Source organism: Trachurus trachurus (genome assembly GCF_905171665.1).
Source record: "Trachurus trachurus genome assembly, chromosome: 11".
Lineage (NCBI taxonomy): Eukaryota > Metazoa > Chordata > Actinopteri > Carangiformes > Carangidae > Trachurus > Trachurus trachurus.
The window spans coordinates 7,931,740-7,955,368 of record NC_139904.1 but is presented as its reverse complement, the minus strand read 5'-3'; the positions used below and the strand labels follow the sequence as shown (position 1 = coordinate 7,955,368).

General features: G+C 43.8%; 1 protein-coding gene across 2 annotated transcripts; it reads left to right on the top strand.

The window, feature by feature from the left end:
- Positions 1–4,068: 4,068 nt before the first annotated feature.
- LOC310993482 (ATPase family AAA domain-containing protein 2-like) lies at positions 4,069–22,891 on the top strand. Of its 2 annotated transcripts, XM_083981839.1 has the most exons (28): positions 4,069–4,446; positions 5,018–5,106; positions 5,293–5,321; positions 5,958–6,054; positions 6,223–6,295; positions 8,747–8,825; positions 9,456–9,569; positions 9,805–9,871; positions 10,108–10,191; positions 10,317–10,419; positions 11,120–11,235; positions 11,361–11,535; positions 11,646–11,734; positions 11,848–12,007; positions 12,192–12,282; positions 12,449–12,763; positions 12,880–13,003; positions 13,598–13,784; positions 14,547–14,732; positions 14,823–14,958; positions 15,279–15,475; positions 17,018–17,177; positions 18,375–18,497; positions 18,610–18,666; positions 19,698–20,084; positions 20,972–21,099; positions 21,899–22,027; positions 22,607–22,891. In XM_083981839.1, the coding sequence occupies exons 1-28, from the start codon at positions 4,228–4,230 to the stop codon at positions 22,637–22,639; spliced, it is 3,747 nt and encodes a 1,248-aa protein (XP_083837965.1). In that variant the 5' UTR covers positions 4,069–4,227; the 3' UTR covers positions 22,640–22,891. The 2 variants fall into 2 exon arrangements, with proteins under 2 accessions (XP_083837965.1, XP_083837964.1); XM_083981838.1 differs by lacking the exon at positions 22,607–22,891 and having other exon boundaries at positions 21,899–22,146.
- Positions 22,892–23,629: the final 738 nt, after the last annotated feature.

The window sequence follows — 23,629 nt, the reverse complement described above, 5'->3', positions numbered from 1 at the left end:
GTCCAAATCAAGATGGCACCTTCCAGAGGAGAGACAGCGTGGAGATTCTGAGAAGTGACATGCCTGCATACACCTGTGAAATCATCCATGAGGCTTTAGGAGTATATGCTGTGGAGTCATGGGGTAAGAACATGTTGATTCAAATGACCATGGCAACTAAGGTTAGATATTTCCAATGCCAGCAGATTAGGTATCTCTGAAGGATAATCTATCTATAACCAAAATCTTACGGTGACTCGCCATCAGTTAACACGCCAGTTTCGCCACAAGAAAGAAACCAAACAAAAAAGACAGATTATCAACAGTTTAATGGTTGAACTAATGACCAAGTTAGATGTGTTTCTTTATTGATCAGACTAAAAACGTGTTTGTCTTTTGGTTTGGTTTTCAGGACGGTTTTAGGCACCTCCTTGATTTTTTGTTTTCTACTTCAAATTACATTGCACTATGACGGTGATGCCTGATGTTTCTGCATGTGATTTTCCTAGTGAACATATGTTATCTATTTGGTGATCTTGTAGACTGTTTGTTCAGTCCTAGTATGTATAATAGCTCCTATCTTCTATATTTTTTTCATCACATGACATGTCAGGTGACCTGTACATCTACTTAAGCAGGTGTGTTAATTACTACTTTCATGTCTGATGAAGGGCTGAGCCCGAAACGTTACTTCTCTTGTGGTTGACAATAAATTGTCACGGGAGCAATTGCTGGTGTGCGGTCTTCTTCTTTTTCTACTTGTGTCTTTTGGTTTGGCCCATATGGTGCACCACAGTAACTCTAATCTTTCCGGGAGATTGTAATGTTTTTCTGAAATAGGATTGAATAAATTATTCTGCGTCACAGCCAGCAGATACAGTAGACGGAGTGCATACTGTTACACTAACGAGAAACATTACATACATCATGCAATAAAATATTAGCATCATGGCCAAGGCCCCCCAAATGCACCTGTTAGTATGGTAAGAGGACCGGACAAAGTAAACATCCTCTGTGTGTGTGTGTGTGTGTGTGTGTGTGTGTGTGTGTGTGTGTGTGTGTGTGTGTGTGTGGGTGTGTGTGTGTGTCATAGCCACAAGCTAACCGCAGTGTGCTGCTTGTGGGGGGGAAAGTATTTCAGGCTTCTTGTTTGTTCTTGTATCTCTGTTAGTTAGGTCTACATTCAGACTGTAATTTTCTCACCCTGTCAATGTATTATTTATAGTATTATTTTATATTATTATTATTATTATTTATATGTTTACACACACACACACGTTATGTATGTATGTTATGTATGTATGTTATGTATCAGCATATTGCATTTTTTGCTGTAAAATGGGAGCACTGGTGTACAACTGGTGGCCAGGTAGTAGGATTTGCATTTGTGCAGATTTTTAAACGAAGTGAAGATCCTGTTTGTGAGTGTAGGTTACAGCCGCAAACTACCCACAGTGTGCTATTTGAGGGGGGAAGTGTGTCAGGCTTCCTGTTTCTGTATGTTTTTGTATGTCTCTTAGGTCTACTACTATTACTACTAGGTCTGTTATACATCAAGACTTATGTATTTTCTATAGTATGTTTTTTTTGGGAGCATCTGCCCCCCTCAAACAAACCCCTTACAAACAAACCGCCAGGTCAACACGAACAGTTTATGATGCTATGAATGATATTTTGACTGGCAGGCAAAACAAGGTTCCCATATGTTATATTATTATAAATTATATTTTATAATAATGTTTAAAATATAATAATTCAATTTCATTTTGTTATTTGCTTTTTTTTCTCATCTCCCCTCCAATATGCTTAAGAACCGTAGCACCCCCTGGCTGCCCCCCACTTTTAAAACCACTGCCTTAAGAGATAGCTACATATCCATAACTAATTGAGTCTATCCAATAGAAATGATGTTGATTGAAAAAACTGAACATAAAACTAATGTGAATGTTTTCTGTGTTTTAGATCACGTGGTTATTGATCAAGAGCCTGAGGAAAATGTCCTAATCATCATTCGTGTAGCTGTGGGCATGGTGGTGCTCCTCTTGGCTGGTGTTGGACTGGCTTTGTTCTATAAGAAACGCCAAACTGGTGGTAGGTGTAGTACACACACAGCCAAAACTAATGGTCTATTACAGGGATGACCACACATTTTTAACTTGTGACTGTGATGATCTACCTCCATTTTTTGGGGGGTGAATTACTCAGATGAGTAGCATGAGTAGCCTTTACGGTGTAATAAGGTTTCAGTCTTACTGTAACTGTGATATTTTGAAGTTGTCTCTATCATTTACCGATTAGCTTTGATAAGCATGCTATTTGAATTTCATATCAAATATGGAAGGAGTGTTTTGTGATATTTTTTTTCACTTCTTTTCACTTATAGGGTACTTGTAGTGGAAATTCAACATTTCAACCCTGGAGTGTTATCGGAGGATAATACAAGACTTCTTTTTTTTTTGCCACTTTTTTATTTTATTTTTAATTTTTATATTGCAAATCAAGGTTACTGAAGTTCCCATATAAGGTTCCTCATCCACCTAGGCTAAAACCTTTTCAGTATTTTACAGTAACGTATTACAGTAATTTATGGTATATTACTGTATTTTCATTTACATCATTCTTTTAACATGATTTTCATTTACAGTATTTTCCTGAATTGTCATTTACTGTATTTTCATTTCAGTATTTTTTTTCTGTATTCACTTACAGTATTATAAGTGTTTTTCAATTACAGTATTATTGTATTTTGCTGTATTTTTTCTGTATTTTTTTATTCACACTGTTGTTCAATCATAGTATTGCAGTAAAAGGGTGTGTGCTGTCAGTCACCCCTCCTCTATATCTTGTACACTGACAGCTGCAGATCTTCTTGTCATGGCAGCCTCTGTTTTTGGATGACACTGTGCTGTTGACAGGTTTAATTCAGGTTTTGTGTAACTTTTTATATAGTTTCCTCTAAAATTACAAATTTAAACTGTCGGCTGTTTGTTTCTCTTCTCTTTTACTGTAATGTAAGATGTGTGCGATTTCATGCATATGCACATTAAACTCAAATCACGTGAACTCTTCAGTTAGTTTCTGTGCAGCTAACTTGCTTATAAAGTCACGGTTATGTACCAGTCTGATCACCACGGTCTGACTTGTCACTTGTGGTGGGACAATGGCGTGTCGGAATAGCTGTATGTCGGAACGGTGGTCAAATGGCGGTATGCCGGAGTGGTGGGATGTCGGAATTACAGCATGTAACCACAAAAAGTACATTTTGATCAGGGTTAAAAACAGTGAATTATATTACGTAAAAGTAAATAGGCCTACTGCATCTGTGGACCTGTAGCCTATAATGGAACAAGTACAGACAGACGGGCGGACGGACGGACAGATAGATAGATAGATAGATAGATAGATAGATAGATAGATAGATAGATAGATAGATAGATAGATAGATAGATAGATAGATAGATAGATAGATAGATAGATAGATAGATGTCTTTCAGACTCAAGGTCCATAGCAAGACAAACACCAGACAAAAACAACAGACACACAACACTATAATAAAAAAGAATAAAGCTAAAAACATAAGAATCATAGACTGTAAAAAGAAGAATAGATATTTTCACAGACAGACAGACAGACAGACAGACAGATAGATAGATAGATAGATAGATAGATAGATAGATAGATAGATAGATAGATAGATAGATAGATAGATAGATAGATAGATAGATAGATAGATAGATAGATAGATAGATAGATAGATAGATAGGATAGATGGATGGATGGATGGATGGATGGATGGATGGATGGATGGATGGATAGATAGATAGATAGATAGATAGATAGATAGATAGATAGATAGATAGATAGATAGATAGATAGATAGATAGATAGATAGACAGACATAAATATAGTTTCGGTTTACACCAGGTTTACGCACAGTACGGCGTGACGTCACTTGGCGGCAGCAGAACGCTACGTTTTTTTTTAAATGGACACAGTTTTGACGTAACCGCTTATCAAGTTGTGTGTGTTTGGGTGTGTTGGTGTTTCTGCTCCGCCTCTACACACACACACGCAGCAGCAGCCTGAGCCTGGGTCGCCACAAGTAAACACCCGGCCAGCATAGACCCGGAGGTGTTTCGTCTGCATCTCCAGGTGGTGGAGATTTTTTATTTTTTATTTTCACTTTACTTTATTTTGTCGCTAGCTAACGGGCTCCGCGTTAGCCCAGCTGCGTGCCAAGCGTCACCATGGTGACGCACCGTGGCAAAGCAGGCAAAGGCGGCGCGGATCAGAAGAAAAAGGGGAAACGGCAGAGGACGAAGCCGACCAAGGGGACCGGGAAGCCGCGGCGGACCACGGGGAAACGTCCTCCGCGGACCAAGGGGAAGCCGCCGCGGGGGACCACGCAGGGGAAGCCCCGGAAATGGGTGAGGGTCCCCCGGCCGGAGGAATCCTCACTGTCCAACGTGAGTCCGTGTGTTTGTGTTTGAAAGTTCAAGTCGAGACGCGTCGTCATAAAGACTCTGAATCTAATATTTTTAAAGACGTAAAGCACAAATAACATCTTCCACCGACTTAAAATGATACAAATTGTAAATACAGACAAACTAATAAAGATCACAGTCATTGTAACCACTGTTACTGTCAGTAATATTATAAAATCATAATCATTAGGAGTCTTTATAACAGCTGGTATTGACATACTGAGGGGCAACTATGCTGTTGTGCCCCTGTTAGTTTATGGTAAATGACATTTAATTTTATTATGCTGTGTAAAAAGGAAAAGTGTGTTTTCATGTAACTGTGCGTTGCATATCTTTAACTTTCAAAACAATCTTTTTAATTAATAGTTTCAACAAAAACAACAACAATAAAGAATTGGTTAAGTGAATGAAGACCATTCAAGCTCAAAAAGACAATATGAACCACACTGTAGTGTAGGCTGACTTTGCTTTATAATATTTAAAACAATGAAACCATTGTTCTGCTGCCAACATTCACAGTTAAATAAATTCAAACTCATGCCATGTGTTTCAGGGGTTTGACACTGAGGATGATGAGCAGACACAGGTTGATTCAGAATCACAAGATGAAGAGGAAGTAAAACCAGCGAGAACCACCATCAGGTAAGAGCAATATGACCAGTGGATAATATCTGATTAACACCTTTACTGCTTTAACAATTAGGCTAGTCATTCATTTTATTTTAAAATCTAGACATTTTAGCATTGTGCGTCACTAAAAAAACATTTAATTTTGTCTAATGTGCTGAAACTTAACGCGAATTCTCCATTCTTGTTTTGGCTTTGTAGGAAATCCCCAAGACTTCCAGGCCCTGCAGGTAAGAAATCCTCACAAACATCATAAAAACATCTGGTAACATGTGTTTAAGTAGATTTACTTCACCTGAGTACAGTCTTGACAATTCATAGTTTTAAAAGTGAAGTGTTTTGGAGTATCACAACACATTGTTGACATTTTGTCTGGTTTATTTCAAGGTTTTGGTGCAACATATTGAGTATTGATGACTTTCTACTGAGTAATCAATTACTTGCAACCATTGCAATAATCAATTCACCTCAGTGTCATTTGCTTTGAGCCCATCATACAAACATCTCAACCTTTTGTACTCGTTCGACAAAACAATATCACTGTAGCCCGTGACGCTGTGCAGAATAAACTTACAGGTACTTTATTGATCCCAAAGGAAATTCAAGTTGCCCTAGAGGTGAATGGTTCAATCCCTGATGGCCGTTCAATCAGTGTATGAACGTGTGGATATGGAAACGTGTAGTAAAAACACTTTAAGTAGCTGATAAGATTAGTAAAATGCCAAACAAATGCAGTCTGTCTGATGACACCACTGTCTGACATTCTCTAGACTCACAACTAAAAAAGTTTGGTCGGTTAATCGTTGATGAAATGAAACGAATCACTTGTCAAAGCCCTACATATGTGAGCATGTGTTTGCAAACAGGTGGCAGCAGGAGGAGCGGGCTGAGGAGGAGCACCAGGCCGACCAAACCCACCAGGAGATACCAGGCCTCCAACATGTTCGACGGCCTCAGCACCAAGTAAGAAGAACTCTTTTAGCTCGTGAGCATGAGCAGCAGGATGTTGGTTTTAATCTATAATGAAATGAAGTTAGCACAGTCTCTCCCAGATGAAGGCAAAACATACTAGTATAGATAGATATACTGTCACAGTGATGGATATGAACTTGAGCACTGCTCCATCCACAGCAACACCAGGACGGTCCTGAAGACGATGGACAGCATGAAGAACAAGAGGCGTCTCAGTAACAGCAAAGAAGGAGTGAGTAACAACGACACCTTCAGCACCCCGAGTGTCATTTGCTGTGTTTATTTTGTCACAAACAGAAGGTTTCAAGGGCTGTAAAAGTCTCACACAGTGGCATCATGCAAAAGTTTGGACACACATTCCCTTTACATAACAAAACAATATATATACGGTATATATATCTTTTATCTTTTACATTGCAACTATCTCAGCATGTAAATAGTAAATATCTTCTCTGATACCTTGGTCAAAGTTATCTTAGAGCTCATGTCTCCTGGGTTTCCTATTCTTTTGCAGGCTGCTGCTTTGTTTCCCTTTTTCACTCTAAAATTATAGAAAACAAAAAATAATACACTGATATTGCTTAACATATTGCAAAAGAGGGTTTTTATGTTAAATTTTATGCCTTTTGGAGATAATTTCATCTTTTTGACAGACGTTTTGACCAGGGGTGCCCAAACTTTTTCATGCCGTGTGTGTGTGTGTGTGTGTGTGTGTGTGTAAACGTGCACACACTCACTACTCCTGTGTACTTGAGTCTATTTCAAGCACAGCTGATAGTGAAGCTGTTTTCTGTTCAGACGTGTTTATGTTCAGCAGCAGCTTCAAAACCAAATTCACACACATACACACACACACTATGTATGTTTCTGTGTGTGTGTGTGCATGTGTGTGTGTTTGGGTGCTGCCTCGTCTTATCAGGCCGCTGTGAGGGCGGTGCACCCGGCTGCGCCCTGCTTCGTCCCTTTAACTCAACACGCATGGGGAGGGGGTGACATCTCTATCAGCTGCCACCAGCAGCCGGCAGCCAGACACGCTGCACCAGCCCTTGTTTTTGTTTGTTTATTTTCGTCACGTGAGGGCGACTTAGTTTGGATCCACTGGTCATTAAATCAAAATAGGAACTAATTTCAGTAAGTTTTATTAATCTGATCAATTTTTAACTCATTGAGTGCCAACCACGTAATTTCTCGTTTTTCGTTCCCATGCGTTGAGTGCCAAAAAGGAGATTTTTCGTTTTTTGCTTTTTTTTTAAATTATGAAAATAGACACTTTAATACACATTATATGTAAATTTGGGGACTCTACGACGAGGAGAACTGAAATAGATGACGATCAAAGTCACATGACAGCTCATGATCTGGAAGTTTTTATCATAACTCGGCTTCTGCAAACGGAGTTCTGCATGCAGATGCAGCGCAGCTGCTCTGCAGCTGCTCTGCTCTCACCCGCGAGGCTGCAGCAGCTCGGAGCTGAACCAGGAAGCTCTCAGCCGACAGTCCCGCCCGTCTTCACCTCGAGCAACACCGTGTCCTCCCCAAAGTCCTCCCGCGGTAAAATCTGATGGTCTCTGGGCCAAAGCAGACCGGCATCACCGACCCGAACCACAGAAGGACCGCGACCACCGGCGGGACCGGTCTTCCCGAGCCGCGGTGGCCGACTGACCCTCACGCTCCGCGGCGAGAAGCTGTGACACGGCACGGTGCGTCTGTGTTATTGTTGTTTAGTGGCGCCCCCCCCGCCCCCGCTGGTGGTTTTGTGAATAGAACAACCATTGTTGTATATATTTATCTTATACGAGCCCTTTGATCCAGAAATGCGAGTGTGAGAAGAGCGACAGACACAAACAGCGCACCTTTCATAAAAGACGCTCTATCTCCTTTTCTAGAAAAAAAGGAGGGATTTTGGTGAAACCCAGCCATGTTTAGCTTGAGTTTTCTCAGGAACGGAGGCACGTAGAAACAAACGGATTGTGGCCACTTGAAGCATTAAGTTAAACCTTTCAATTGAGCTACAGTATGTGTTGGTGGCAATAATATAGAATACACTATGGCTCTACATAAAAAGTCAAAAATGGTCTAAATTGCCGGTACACTTGACTAAAACTTTGGAAAGGAGCGCGGCACTCAATGAGTTAACATCATTTTCTGTCATTTTCTATATATTTTTTGTAACTTAGAGGTGCCATTGTACTTGTATAGATAAGAGGTAATGAGTTACAGCTTACAATCATCTTCCATCTTCACCATTATTTAACATATTGATAATATCATAGCTCCAAAGTAAAGCTCAGTTTCCTGATACAGTGGCAGCCCATTCATACTGTGGTGGAGGGTTTGAGTGTGACTGTAATTTAAGGAACAAACTACTAATTTAAGGAACCAACAACAGCGTGACTCTTAGCTGTTAAGTTTCAAAGTCAGAATAACTCCAGGCTAGTAGCCCTGGACAACTGCTGCTCAAACTGAGTTTTTCTTCCATCCTGTGTCTGCAGACTTAGAAACAAAAAAGTAAATGTGCTGTTACAGGCAATTAAGTCTTATTTTACCTGCAGAAATTCAAAGTATGGATATGTATTCTGAGGCCTATTTGGATAAACGTGCAGCAGGACCAGTGACTCAGTCTGGACTCTGGACCCTGGGTCTCTGTGGTCTAACAATGTGGTTGCATGTGATGAAATTGCAGAAGATCTACTCTAAAGCCCAGAGGAGGAGAACCCTGGTGTCGCCGGCCATTGATCTCAGCGGCACCGAGGAAGAAGACGGTCAGTGCAAACAATCAGGAGAATCAAAAAAAAAGGGAACGTGAATCATTAAAGCAGAAGTAAGTGGTCCGGTCGTTTTCGCTAATGCTGCGTTCCAGGCAGGCTTTTGAAATCGTAAATTACAGCTTCAAGTCACAACTTACGACTTCGTAGCGTTTCAGGCAACCCACTCGTGTTTTTCCGACCTGTTTTACCGGTGAAAGTCGCTATAACGGCCACTCGTAACTTCCGACCGGTGAACTCGTACCAGATCGAACTGGTACGACTTCACGGTCGGAAAAATACGAGTTTCCTTGAACGCACCATAACAGTCCTCGTCCCTACGTCGCCACATTCACGGCGTCCCTTGGCTGCACACACAGCCCTGCATGCCGTTCTCTCTCCTCATTGGATAAAAACTGTAGGATACGATAAATGTTTTCTCCTCGACTCAGAGCAGAGCAGAGTGACTGACAGACCCGTGTTTCAGACCAAACACTCTATGTAAGTGATTGCTGTCGGAAGATAGAACTATTTAAGACTTATATTAACACAAATATATCACTTACTTCTGCTTTAAGATGCTACAAACTCGTCTCTTTGTTTTTAACTGTGATTTTTTTTTAAAAAAACTGTCATTTCCACTTGCAGTCGGTGACGGGGACAGCAGGCAGGAGGCGGCCGCAGATGACGACAGCAACTCCAGCGTTAACCAGGACGCCAAGCTGAGCAAAGCCTCGTCGCTCTACCAGGGACCCAGCAGCGGTGAGACAGGATCCACGACACTATTAAAACCAAAGACACAACAAAACTATTACATAAATGTTAATTAGGTTCACCAGTGGAAATACTGATAAACGCATCTTATCTTTAACATCTGAGATTCTTTGACTCATTCAGCTCAAGCTCTGTTAAACACAGCGTGTACAGATGTAAGTCCTGGTCCAGGCCCGTCTCAATACAAGTTCTGATGTTGTTGTTTTCTCTGTTGTTGTCTCAGATTTCCCCAGAGGAACCTTCAGGATCAGCGCTTCAGGACCAAACACGTCCCGCAGAGGAACGCTCAGGTCTGACTCCTCCCTCTAACAAAGCAATACACATTGACGGCGTCGTCAGGGTCTTAATATGTTGTGTATTATTTTTATTGTCTATGCAATGCCACAAATTAAATGGCATCATTTATTGACTTTTTTTTTTTTACCTCATCCAGTACAGATGTAGTGTATAATAAACGATATAAATAAAGGATGTTTATAATAAACACACACGCTGTCTCTCTTCTGTGTCTCATATCGTCCCTCAGACCGACCAAGACCGCGTGGTTAAACCGGTCTGATGAAGACGACTCTGACGACGAAGAGGAGATCAGTGAAAACGCCGCTCGCAGGTCAGTAGATCCACGACGAGGCCTCTGATCTCTGGAGCACATCAACATGAACCTTTTCCCCATCGCCTGATGCAAAACATTCACCCACGTGTGTGTGTATGTGTGTGTGATCTTCTCCCCGGCAGCATTCGGCCACTCGGCCTGCGAACAGACGACCTGCTGGGGACACGCAAGATGAACGCAGGGGCAGGTCTGGCGGACATCGACCCGATGGCCATCGACCAATCAGTGAGCTGAGACACTTTAAGTATTCAAACCATGACACTAGCTGTGTTTACATGCGCAAAATTCCCTAATCAGATTAAAAACTGGAGTGATTGGAAAATCCGAATCATATATAACATGCACCAAGCTTTATTCAGAATAGCAGTATTTTGACATGCACAGAGTTGTCTTATTTCCCTAAAGCAACAGCAGAAAAAGAAGTTAAAACAAACCAACAAACGCGGAAGTGACTAAAATTTTCCCCATCCATGATTTTTCTCTGCTAGGGATGCACATGATGAACTGTTTAACCGTTAACCGATAACAATAACTTTGAATTAACCAATTAATACTATCGGTTAATTTTTTTAGTTAACTTTGTGACAGTATGTGCCAGTTGTGCAGCACCGTCCCCATGATGGACAGCGCTGCGCTCTCCAGCCGGCTCATCTGTCACTCACCTGCAGCTGAGCCGAAAGTCAGGATCATGGATGCGGATGCGGTTCGGAATAAGGATCGGCATAAACCACCCCTCTCCATCGGAACAATTTTTTTCCTGATTGAGCTGAATCAGATCAGAATCTTCCAATTTAAGTGTTTACATGACACATTTTTTATTCTGATCAGCCCCGAATATTTGTGACCATGTAAACGTAGCTACTGTCGGTGAGAGGCTCTTTATGTGACATCATCCCTTATATCATTCCTTCTTCCCGCTCTTCAGGTGGGGTTTGACAGCATCGGAGGTCTGTCGGGCCACATCTCAGCTCTGAAGGAGATGGTCGTCTTCCCGCTCCTCTACCCCGAGGTCTTTGACAACTTTAAGATCCAGCCTCCCAGGTGAGACACACGCAGGAGTCACACATTTACACAGGTTGTAAAAAAAAAACTCTCTGACACTCGTTGGTAAAGAAAACAGTTCCTGAGATCAACCAACCCTCCATTTTCCCTCCTGTCCTGTCCAGAGGTTGTCTGTTCTACGGTCCTCCCGGGACGGGGAAAACGCTGGTTGCCCGGGCGCTGGCCAACGAGTGTAGCGACGGCAACAGAAAGGTGTCCTTCTTCATGAGGAAAGGAGCCGACTGCCTCAGCAAGTGGGTGGGCGAGTCGGAGCGGCAGCTGCGGCTGCTGTTTGAACAGGTAACGTCCACTGACCCGATGGACCTGCACTGCCCCCTGCTGGTCGACTGCAGGCCATTGTATTGAACACATACAGTATGTCAGTTTCCCTTTGTGTGTGTCGTCCTCAGGCGTATCAGATGCGTCCGTCCATCGTCTTCTTTGATGAGATTGACGGCCTGGCTCCGGTCCGCTCCAGCAGACAGGACCAGATACACAGGTCAGAACAAACTGTCAGTCTTTTACTATAATCGCTGCCAAATAGCCAACCCTCTTTTCTTTTCTTTTTTTAGCAACAGACATGATATTCCATCTTGTTTTTTCCTCCTGCAGCTCCATCGTGTCGACGCTCCTGGCTCTGATGGACGGTCTGGACAACCGCGGTGAGGTCGTGGTGATCGGAGCAACGAACCGACTGGACTCCATCGATCCAGCGCTGCGGCGACCCGGACGCTTCGACAGGGAGTTCCTGTTCGGCCTTCCTGACAGAGAGGTCAGTCTCATGTTTTCTATGCTACATTCATTTTTTAATCTTTATATACCCTATAACAACATTTTTAGAAATTAAAATTGTTGTTGTCCCACCAACAGTCCTGTCCAGCTTTGTCTTTTTGTTTGTTCACCTCTAAAGTCAAAACTCACTTTCACTCAGCTGTTTTAATACGTATGTGTTTCAGTCCCGTAAAGAGATTCTGAAAATCCACACCAGGCAGTGGAAACCTCCTCCATCCGAAGGTTTCCTGGAGGAACTGGCTGAGAAATGTGTCGGTAAGAACGACAACAGCAGTTTTTATGAATTTGTTTTTTATGGTAATCTCTAAAAAGAAATACATTTAAATGCAACTGAGGGGATATTGTCTCAGAAGTCTGAATGTACAAAAATATGAAGATTTCCTGCATGTCTTGGTTCATCCTCCACTCAACCTGCTCTCAGGTTACTGCGGCGCCGACATCAGGGCGGTGTGCACCGAGGCGGCGCTCTGCGCTCTCCGCCGCCGCTACCCGCAGATCTACGGCACCTCCCAGAAGCTGCTGCTGGACGTCTCCTCCATCGCCGTCAGCAGCTGCGACTTCGTTGCGGCCATGAGGAAGATGTCGCCGGCCGGACAGCGCTCCGCCGCTTCGCCCGCCAAGCCCCTGTCGCCCGTGGTTCACCCGCTGCTGGGCGCCGCCCTGCGGGACATCCTGGAGGCTCTGCAGAGGCTGTTCCCTCACGCCGAGCAGGGCATGAAGAGGAAGAGGGAGCCAGGTGGGTCAGAGTGAAACGCCGGAGACGCCGCTGATCCAGAGCTGATAAAAAAAAAAAAAGAAGAAAAAAGACAACTCATTCACATATTTCTGCATCTGTTGTTTTCTTCACGTCAGACCTGACCTCCGGTATCCTTGACGACGGCCTGATGTACGGAGGAGAAGAGTGCTCCAGCACGTCCACACCCAACATCTCCACGGCCTCCACCTCCAAGAGCAAGAACTTCCTGCACTTCGCCAGGTGAGTCTGAACAACATTAGATCAGTGCTTCAGTTTATAATGACAAAGACAATGTGACTGTTGACAGATACAATGACATGTTTATTTAATTTAATTTAATTTATCATCACCTATTTCTCTCAGCAGTCTGAACTCACATCACTAGCTTGTGTAGAAACAGTTCATGATTGAAATGAACCATATTTAAATATGTTTGATTGTACATGAACCAATCCTTATTTTATAGTGTGTTAAAAAGTCACTAATAACTATTTACATTGTGCACATGAACAGATATTGCAGTTTCCAAATGTGTTAGAAACTCTTTTATCACATGAAATTGAAGAATAGTTCATGTTATATGTCAAGTAGTTACTGTTGTTAAGACACATTAATAAATACTTACAGATGTCATTATTACTTACAATTATTACTAACCCTTCTAAAAATGTGGAATTAAGTTAATTGTAACCAATTAGATGAATATTCATGAGCCAAATATTCAAATATTTCATGATAAAAGCCAATATTTTCAACATCAACAGATTTTGCAGCTGCGTATTTTTCACCCCTCTCTTTTCTTACACCTCTCACCGCTGCTCTTCCCTCCTGCAGGAGCGCAGTGAAACAACCAACGTCCCACCGTCCCAGGATGCTCCTGGCAGGTCGTCCCGGCGCCGGTCAGACCTCCCACCTGGCTCCTGCGGTTCTGCACGCACTGGAGCGCTTCACGGTCCACAGCCTGGACTCTGCCGTGCTGTTCGGAGTCAGCAGCACCTGCCCGGAAGAAGCCTGCACCCAGGTGAGTCCTCGGTAAACAGCACACAGGTGTAAACTCACACTGACTGCAGCTGTTAACAGAGACGGAAAAAAAAAAACAGGTCTAAAAGTCTGCTTCCCCTTAAAGTAGCTTGTTCTCTTCAGATTAATCAAGATGTAAATATAAAAGCACCCACCCACCTCTCACCCATGTCACAGTTTAAAGTCTCCCTGAAACAACAACTAAAGGCTCAACTGTCCTGCAGTGACACCTGGAGGTGACGAGTGGCAACAGCACTTTGCCACTTCCTACTGTATAGATGACTGCACAACTAATTTGATACTCAAGCTTTTTTGTTTAATCAGAATCAGAATATCCTTGAATCACCCACGGAAAATGTTTGCATTATTTCAGTGATTATTTGTCATCTATACCAAATGTTTAAGTTAATTTTAATAGTTTCAGGGTTTTAATTTTTATTGCAAATGACGCACTAACATTTAAATTCCTACCAATTCAGTGTTACGCTTGTTTTCCTTCCATGCGAGTTGCGCTGATTGACATAATCTTTTTTGGAAAGTGATGGTATTGAGGAATGTTTACTATTAAATTATTGTGGCGTTCAACGCTGCGATTAATTGCGCAAACAAGTAATCGTGACATCCCTAGTCCTTCATAATGTTCTGTGTATTTTTGAGGCAGCAGGAATTGTTTAAAGAAAAAGTCCAAACACCTCAAATCAAATCTGTTCCTGAAGCCAGATTTAATTTTGCAGGAGGTAAAAATCTCTCTCTGCTCCCTCAGGTGTTCTGCGAGGCCAAGCGGACGTCTCCCAGCATCCTCTACATCCCCCACCTGCAGCAGTGGTGGGACACGGCGGGTGCCGCCCTGAGGGCCTCCTTCTTCAGCCTGCTGGACAGCATCCCCTCCTTCTCCCCCATCCTGCTCCTCGCCACCTGCAACGTCCCCCCCGCAGAGCTGGACCCGGAGGTGAGCGGCTCAGAAGGACAGACGGAGCCAACGCTTCAGAGCAAACATGAGAAACAAGTGGTTTTAATTTCTGTCTGTGTCCGTCCTCAGATTCAGTCTCTGTTTCGGGAGGAGTACGGGGAGGTGTACACCGTCAGTGTCCCCACGCGGCAGGAGAGGGTCGACTTCTTCCAGGACCTCATTCTGAAACAGGCGGCCGAGGCTCCGCCCTCCAGGAAAAAAGCTTGTACGTGACTCCATCTGTTGTGTCTTTATTTATTTACTTGTTTATTTCGGGCATGTCAATTAAATCGTCATCATCACACATCATCTTAATTCAAATAATAAAATACACATGGCCGAAAGGGAAAGCGGGAGAAGCAAAAGCTTATCTAGTCCCGCCCCCGTTACCCACAGAATACATTATCTTCATCATAATCTTTTCTTTTTCTTTTTCTTATGACATTTTGACTAACATGTTACCTCTCAGGCTGAGAACGAAACCAAAATCATTTCAAAACAGTTTGTCTTTGGGGCTCTGAGATTTCCTCCCTCCTTCCCTCTCAGATGCCAAGTCCCCGGAGATCCTCCCCGTGGCCCCCCTCCCTCCCCCGAACCAGCTGTCGGAGCGGGAGCGTCTCCGTCTGGAGGCGCAGGAGGAGGACGTGATGCGGGAGCTCCGTCTCTTCCTGCGCAACGTCACCGAGCGCCTGAGTCTGGACCGCCGCTTCAAGGCCTTCACCAAACCGGTCGACATAGAAGAGGTGAGCTGATGAGAAAAACAAAGAGAAGAGAGCCTCGTAAATCAGGTTGATTATTATGAAAACTAAATTTTAAATACAGTAAATTAGCAGAATACATTATTTTATTAGAGAAACAAACAAATAAAACTTTTGTTTTTAAAGGCATAATTCAACATTTTGGCAAATTGGCCCATTGCCATAATCCCTAAAGCTTTAGCAGTAGGTTTGTTACGGGGTGTTCCCACCAAACGCGATGAACGCGATTGAATCGCGCGTCAAATGAAATCGCGTCGCGCTAGACGCTCCAGTTTTGACGCTGGTTCAATATGCAAAAACGCCTCGTCGCGGCATCGCGTCGCGCGACGAGCCCGCCCAAACAACAACATTTCCCACTATCTCATTCTCTGGCTGAGATAACCACCGTCGCTGCACTGTTCCTGTCCCTGTAGATGGGAGAGGAACAGCGGTGAGGGTCTCTGGCTGCAGCGGAGACAGCTCCGTGACACTACTGTGTGACTGACCGCCTGTTGAGTGCTTTGGGACGGGGCGGCCGGCTCGCAGCGCCCGCTGGTTGAAAACAGCAGTGATAAAGGGCTTTCAGGTCCGAATATCCAAACAATAAACGTTTGTAACAGCACCGGAAAAGCAACAGTGAAGAGCTGTGGCTTTGCTGCAGCTAATGGGGATCTGAATAATAAACTAAACTAAACCAGAAAACTTCTAATATTGTCAATAGACTAGCTCTGACTAAACTGCCAAGGGAACACCAGTACGTCCGTACGTCAGCACGTCGGTGACGATCTCAAAGCTGATAGGCTGTCGCGGCGCGTCTTCACGCAAATTCGCCGCAAAAGTTCAATTATTTCAACTCGAGCGATGAAGCGTCATCGCGCCGGGCGACGCGATTTTTCGCGGCCAACGCGTCCATCGCGCCGCGCTATCGCATCCATCGCATCGCCCGGCGCGATGACGCGTCTAATCGCGTGTTTACATTTACTTTACATGTAATCTCGACGCGCGATGAAGCGTCATCGCGTTTGGTGGGAACACCCCGTTACATTTAATTGTCGGTGCAAGCTAGAACGGCGGAGCAGAGCCGCAAGCTTTTTGAGGCAAATGCAGTCTGCTTGCGGAAAAATTCAGCACATCAGCGGTTTTGCATGAATTTACGTCTAAAACAACTCTGTCTCGTAACGTTCCGTTATTATCTCATAGCGTGGTGAATGTGCAGGTCACAACTTGTCCACCAGAGCGTTTTGGAGTTGTTGGATTGTGTATTTGATGAGTTTGATGAGGGAAACCAAGAAATCCTATGAGATGCTGTAGCGTAGCTCTGAGCAGCTCACAGCTCTGCTCCGCCGTTCTAAAAACAGCTTGCACCAACAATTAAAGGTAACGAACCTACTGCTATGACTATAGGGATTATGGCAATGGGCCAATTTGCCAAAATGTTGAACTACCCCTTTAAGCACCTTATGCACAGTTGTACATTGTCTTATTTGATTGTTTGACTCCTCCTTTCATTCTCTCTCTTTCCATCCTCCCTCGTTTCCTCGTCTGCAGGTCCCCGACTACATGATGGTGGTCAAGAAGGCCATGGACCTCTCCACTCTGCTGACCAACATCGACGAACACAAGTACGTCACCGTCAGCGAGTTCGTGGCCGACGCAGACCTCATCTGGCAGAACGCCCTCGAGTACAACCCCGACGACGACCCCATGGGTGAGTCCCGAAGGCCCGGGGGCAAAGCACAGAGTCGTCAAGTGAAGGGGATATAAGAGCCGGGCATGTGTGATGGCAGAAGTTGCTGAAAGCATTAGCTGGGATTTAGTATAAAACTTGAGCTTCCCTTTTAGGTTTCATCTCACCTTTAAAGTTGCACACTCTCTGTCTTCATGCCGGAGCGGGTGATTCCAGGTGAAGGCTCTGACGCTGCATCGATTTCACTTCCTGCCTCCACATCGGTCACAAAGCAGACGTTACACCGGCTGACAGTCTTGACATTTCCATTGTAGACGCGGGTGTCTGGTTCACTGCGAAGCCTGCAAGCAAGAAATCCTCAGAAGTTGTGTCTCTGTTGGCTGAGAGCAGCGGGTTTAACAAGTGCAATAAAAGCAGGAGCAGAGCCTTCACCTGGATTCACCTGCTCTCTGTGGAGCCGTGCTGAGAAGTTAATGTAGACCTCGACATCACCTGCCGATATCTGAGGAAAAGTTCAAATCTTTTTTTTCCTCTCCCAGCCACTTTTTCTCAAAGCGTTGTGAACAAGGAAAGATGTGAAGGAGAATTCAGCAGAGAAAATCTCACTGCACCCAGACTCTGAGTTTTTAAACCAACTGTAATCATGACGAAGTTAGCGTGATAATAATATGTCCTATTTGTTTTTTGTCGTGTGACTATCCCATGTTCTCTTATATTGACCTTTGACCTGGGCCATAGTTTGAATCAAAAACAAAACAAACAGGACTATAGTGTTGAAAAAGGATGAAAGGAATACACAAGCAGAATAGTTGGTCTTAATAAATTCAATAAAATAATCATGCTGCTGAGTAGAAGCCAGAATGAATTATATCTATAGTGTCGAGTTTTGAGACCCACGGGCATTATGTTCTATCAATATCAGTCCTGTGAGCACAATATTTCTTTTTTTTTCCAAATTAAGCACATTCAAAGATCACAGTGATGCCACAAAACATGTTCTTGACTGTAATCATTTCCAAATTCACTGATAAAATAAATAAAAATGTAAAATAAATATATAATAATAACATGATCATTAGAAGCAGAACGATCCTCCATGTGAGGACCCCTTGTCATTCATGCTGGAGAAGTTATGAGCTCAGAGTTTATGTATTGCAGTCATTGCTGCATGCATGAGTAACTGTGTGTGGTGTGTTTGTTTTTGTGTGTGTGTCTCAGACCGTCACATCCGTCACCGTGCGTGCGCTCTGAAGGACACGATCCGGGCCATCATCAGAGACGAGCTGGACGAGGACTTTGAGCGAGTGTGTGAGGAGATCAAAGAGTCTCGACGCAGGAGAGGTGAAGCTTCCCGGACCTTTTCCGAACTTTTAAGTGTTGAACATTTTAACATGATGATGATGATGATGACGATGATGAAGGCTCTAAAGTCAGACTTTTATTTTGTTGACAGCTTTCAACTACAGGACTGGGCGAAACGCAGACCCCTATGGCAGGAACAGCCCTCGGGGTGAGTCCATCATGAACTGTCTGAAGCTTGAATCACATTTGTTTCCTTCTAATTCTATACAAAACTATCAGACTTGTGAGAAAATGTGCCTGTAATAATCTAATTAGGTTTAAACAAAGACGACAGGATGGTCTCATGAGCTGCTCCAAGCCCCGCCCACCTGGACCCACCATCCAGCCATGCTACACAGGCTGAAATCTGCTATATTTTTTTTTAGATCGCTCAGAAAACAGTCAGCCAATCAGAGGAGAGGCTCAAAACCACCTCTCGTCTGATTGGCTGGTTGACCTGTCGTCACTAGAGTTGCTAGAGGGAAGCTGAGAGAGGAGATGTGTAACCACACTGAGATGGTTTTTGGTTGTCAAAGTCACAATTGTGTTTTTTTACGGATCGATACTTCAAAATAAAATACACGTAGCTGTGATAAAAACAATAATTTTTAAGAAGTGCAGAGTAAACAAAGCTCCAATGACACACCATGTGGAGAAACTCAGGGACAGACAGTGCAGCTGCTTTAAGAGAGTAAAATATGATACAGCAATTTAAAAGAAACTTTATTTCAAGTCTTAATATCAATATCAACGCATGCATTTAATCTGTGTCGCAGGAGTGTGTGAAGCACGTCGCTGTATGTGTGTGTGTGTTCAAATGTGAAGGCATGATCATGAGTGAGAAAAACAAAGGTCTGAGGAGGTCGTTATAAATACACTGCTCATGCGAGAGAATGAAAGTGGGGGCAAGGTGAAGCTTTGTGGACAGGAAGCTGCAGCGCGAGTCTTTATTTAACCATCAAAACCTCAGAGTCACAGAGCAGGAAGACGAGGAGGAGGAGGAGGAGGAGGAGGAAGAGGAGGCAGCTGCAGCAGAGCAGAACAAAGTAATGAGAGAGACAGAGCAGGTGAAAGAGAGAAGTCAAGAGATGAGGAGGTCGAGTTTCTCTCTTTGTTTCTGCTTTGTCTAATCCCCCACTCCCCCCTCCCCTGTCTCCTTCTTCACCCCGACCCCTCTCTCTCACCCCTCCCCACCCTCAGCCCGTAAGAAAAAGCGCCGTAAATCCAAGTGGAGCACGGGCGTCATCAAGAAAATCAAGAGGAAGAAGCCGCCCGCCCCGGCCTCGTCTTCCTCCTCCTCCTCGATGTCCAGCAAGGCCGGCTCGGACTCCAGCGGCTCCGACAAAATGAACGGCTCCGCTGACCCGAGCCTGTCCAGCACGTCGGAGAGCAGCGACGGCGAGCAGCAGGGCCGGCAGAGAGCCAACGGCGTCGGGGGGATCCAAAATGGAGTCCCCATGAACGGATACCACCACCGCCCCGGCCCGCCGCAGCAGACACGCCGGCCGGGGAGGCTGAACTTCACGGAGCAAATCCAAATCCGAAACCTGGTGATACGAGTGAACAGGATTGATTTGAACACTTTAGGTCTGTATGCTCTCGAGCTGGACGCCGCGTGAACGCTTTTCCTTTACTAACTGGTCTGAGCCACCGCCGCCGCTGCAGCTTCAAATCCCTGCAGGTGAAACATCTGTAAAAAAGTAACTCGACTGCTTCTGCATCCACTGCTGTTGCTGCTGCCGCTGCTGCTGGACAAGTTTCAACAGGCCACAGCTTCACAGTCTGAGGCTTCACAGACCTCCGGGCCGTGGGCCAGGCCGACACGGAGCCGAGCTGAGAGCAGACCGGCTCCTCTGGTACCTTATCCAAGTTTTACTCTCACAAACAGAAATGTACGGCCTCGAGATACAAGAGTTGCACAGGAGAGCGAGGAGAGCAAGGGTGGCATCTTTTTGGTAGAGTCACGGACAGTTCAAGGTTTGAACTTGTTCTTCTTCATAGAGAAAGGTCGACAAGGTTCAATATGTCCAAATAAAGTCAAGTTAAATAAAAGTAATGCATAGGGTTTTCAAAACATCCACTCAGCTGCTAACAAGAGAAGTGAAAGCAGTAGTTGTGTTTGTTTAAGCCAAGCTTACATGTCTCACCCTGACACTGGCTCGACCAGTCACAGTGTGAGGCCGGTGTTCATGTTGGATTGTCGGCTTATTTCTGAAAGCTTTGCAGTGTGAAACGGTTCTTTTTACTCTTGATTGCCATTTTAGTAAATGAGATTATTCACAAAGTGATGGTTTGAGAGGTGTGCGTTTGCCTTTCTGAGATTAGAGAGAGCTTTGTAGCGATAGGAACGAACCTCGCTGAGTAAAGCTGAAAAGCTGATCAACTTGACACCAATGCTCCTCTTTAACAAAGTGACAGACCGAAGAATAAACCCTGTCCTCCTCCTCCTCCTCCTCCTCCTCCTCCTCCTCCAGACAAGCTGAACAAGCAGGACAAGAGAGCCAACAAGGCGGCCCAAGAGCAGCTGCAGCTGTTCAACACATCTGCGGAGGTCCTGGACCCCGAAATGCCACCGATCGTGGTCGACCACAACAAACTGAGGGTGAGAGGAACGTCAGGTGTTATCATCTGTGTACAGAGTGCTCTTATTTTAAAGGGATAGTTCAACATTTTGGCAAATTGGCCCATTGCCATAATCCCTATAGTTTTAGCAGTAGGTTCGTTACCTTTAATTGTCGGTGCAAGCTGTTTTTAGAACGGCAGAGCGGAGCAGCGAGCTGCTCAGAGCTACGCTACGGAGGCTAATGGGATTTCTTGGTTTCCCTCATCAAACTCATCAAATACACAATCCAACAACTCCAAAACGCTCTGGTGGACAAGTTGTGACCTGCACATTCACCACGCTATGAGATAATAACAGAACATTACGAGACGAGTTGTTTTAGTGGTAAATGCAGAGACTGGTTGCTGAAAATCTGCCCCCGATGGGAATGCGCATCAGTGGTTTTGCATGAATTTACCTTGAAAACAACTCCGTCTCGTAACGTTACATTATTATCTCATAGCGTGGTGAATGTGCAGGTCACAACTTGTCCACGAGAGCGTTTTAGAGTCATTGGATTGTGTATTTGATGAGTTTGATGAGGGAAACCAAGAAATCCCATGAGCCTCCATAGCGTAGCTCTGAGCAGCTCACGGCTCTGCTCCGCCGTTCTAAAAATAACTTTCACCGACAATTAAAGGTAACGAACCTACTGCTATGACTATAGGGATTATGGCAATGGGCCAGTTTGCCAAAATGTTGAACTATCCCTTTGTCAATCAGAGCTACTCTCACTGAAACCTAGAGACGTGAGCGGCGGCGTAACAGAGAAATGTTTTGTTTTGTTGCGTTTTCTCAGGGTCTCCTGAACCGAGCCGTGGACAGAACGGAGGGGACGGAGGTGGAGCCGCTGGAGAAGCTCTACGCTCTGCTCGCTCAGTGCATCTACAGACACCGCAACAACCACAACAAGAGCGAGCTCCTCCAGGTACGACCACGACCCGAGGCCGAGGCAGAGCTGTGCTTCCTGTGGCCTCCGGATGCGTGTCACACTTCCTGTTTGTGACTCGACCTGCCCCTCTGACTTTCTTTGTCTTTGACAGTTTAGTGTCACAGCCCTCGATGGCCCCCTTTTCACTCTTTGTGGCCATTCTGCACCTTTTTTATTGTTGTAAAGCATCACTGAAGTCACTTAAATAGGCCCCTGGGTTCAGTTCAGTGGTCCACCCATGCTGCCATCAGTAGCCCATACCCGTTAAAAACATGTGTGGGATCCAGTTTTTTTTTGTCATCGTGATCCCAGGATGCACCACGGTTTCTCACGTCACAGAAAGACACGTTATCGACTTCACAAAAACCTGAGCAGGTGGAAACAGAGACACCGCTGACAGCAGGTTAATGGGTCTGTGTCAGAAATCACAACAGTGACGTGTCCTTATACAACTCAAAGGACGTAACAAGCAGCTCGTGACCATTGTGTGAATTGTGAAAATAGAAAATTAACAATTGCAACATTCGAGTTGCTTCCTGTTTTTTTCATTTTTTTCTGTCTTTTTTTCTGTTTCAGGAAATGAAGAAAGAAATTGACAGTTTCTGCTGATCTCCTGTGCCAGGTCCATTTTACAAATAAAATTTCAGAGCAATAAAATGTGAAGCTGTTCACTCTTGTTTTTACATTTAATTATGATTATGTAACATACCAATGTCAGAAATACCTCAGTATTTATTATGTTAGATGTTATTTATAATAAAGTTTATATTATATTATGCAGTTTTAATTGTATTCATCAGTTTATCATGCCTTATCTTATCTAATCAATGCAGCTTTGTTTGTTGCCACCAGCTGAGTGTTGCAGATGTGTTACTCTATTAACTTCAGTGCAGATATGTATCAAAGGTTAAATGAGTGCATCAGATATATTATATATATAGAACAGTTTATCACTGAATATTGTTTATTTTTTGATTATCTGACTGTTCGGGTAGAACAACTAATAAAGTTAAATGCAAAAATGATTTTCCCCCTCCTTTGCTTCAATCATTCATTCATCATTTGAGTTTGGTATGAATGTTTGTTAAGTTTTGGTATCTTATAGTGTCTGTTTTTCATATTAAATAATCATAGGTGGCATAGGCTACTAGTTTAGGGTAGTTGTATGAATGATGCACGTGAGAAACATGTTGATTTTTCTACCCAACAGTCCTGGAGAATGAGTCTTCTTTTTGAGGCTCTTTGTAGTTGTATTGCTTCCCTTTTTTGGGACATTTTGTGCTTTCATCTTTCTATTTTGTGTCTCTTTAAGATTTTTTTTAAGTCTCTTTCAGGTCCTATGCAGCCCTCTTCAGCCCAGCTAAATCTAACATACCTGTGTGTGCATCAATAATGTGATATGATAGAAAAGTCACGTGATTGTATATCTGCAAGGGATCTTCTGCCACCTCATTAGTGTTATTGATTCTTGTATATGTGTAATATGCTGATGGTACTAATGACACTTTTATTTACATAGCACTCATTTACGTATCAAAGTGGGTTTTCACTCTGTGATGTTGCCTTTTTTCTTTAGAAAATGAAACTCTTTTTCCACCA

Bases quoted from the DNA above. Each gene is read 5' to 3' on its own strand.
- LOC310993482 (XM_083981838.1), top strand. From the start codon at position 4,228: ATGGTGACGCACCGTGGCAAAGCAGGCAAAGGCGGCGCGGATCAGAAG. The intron at 5,107-5,292 runs GTAAGAGCAATA...TTGGCTTTGTAG, and splicing joins CCAGCGAGAACCACCATCAG to GAAATCCCCAAGACTTCCAG. The intron at 10,192-10,316 runs GTCAGTAGATCC...TCTCCCCGGCAG, and splicing joins AGTGAAAACGCCGCTCGCAG to CATTCGGCCACTCGGCCTGC.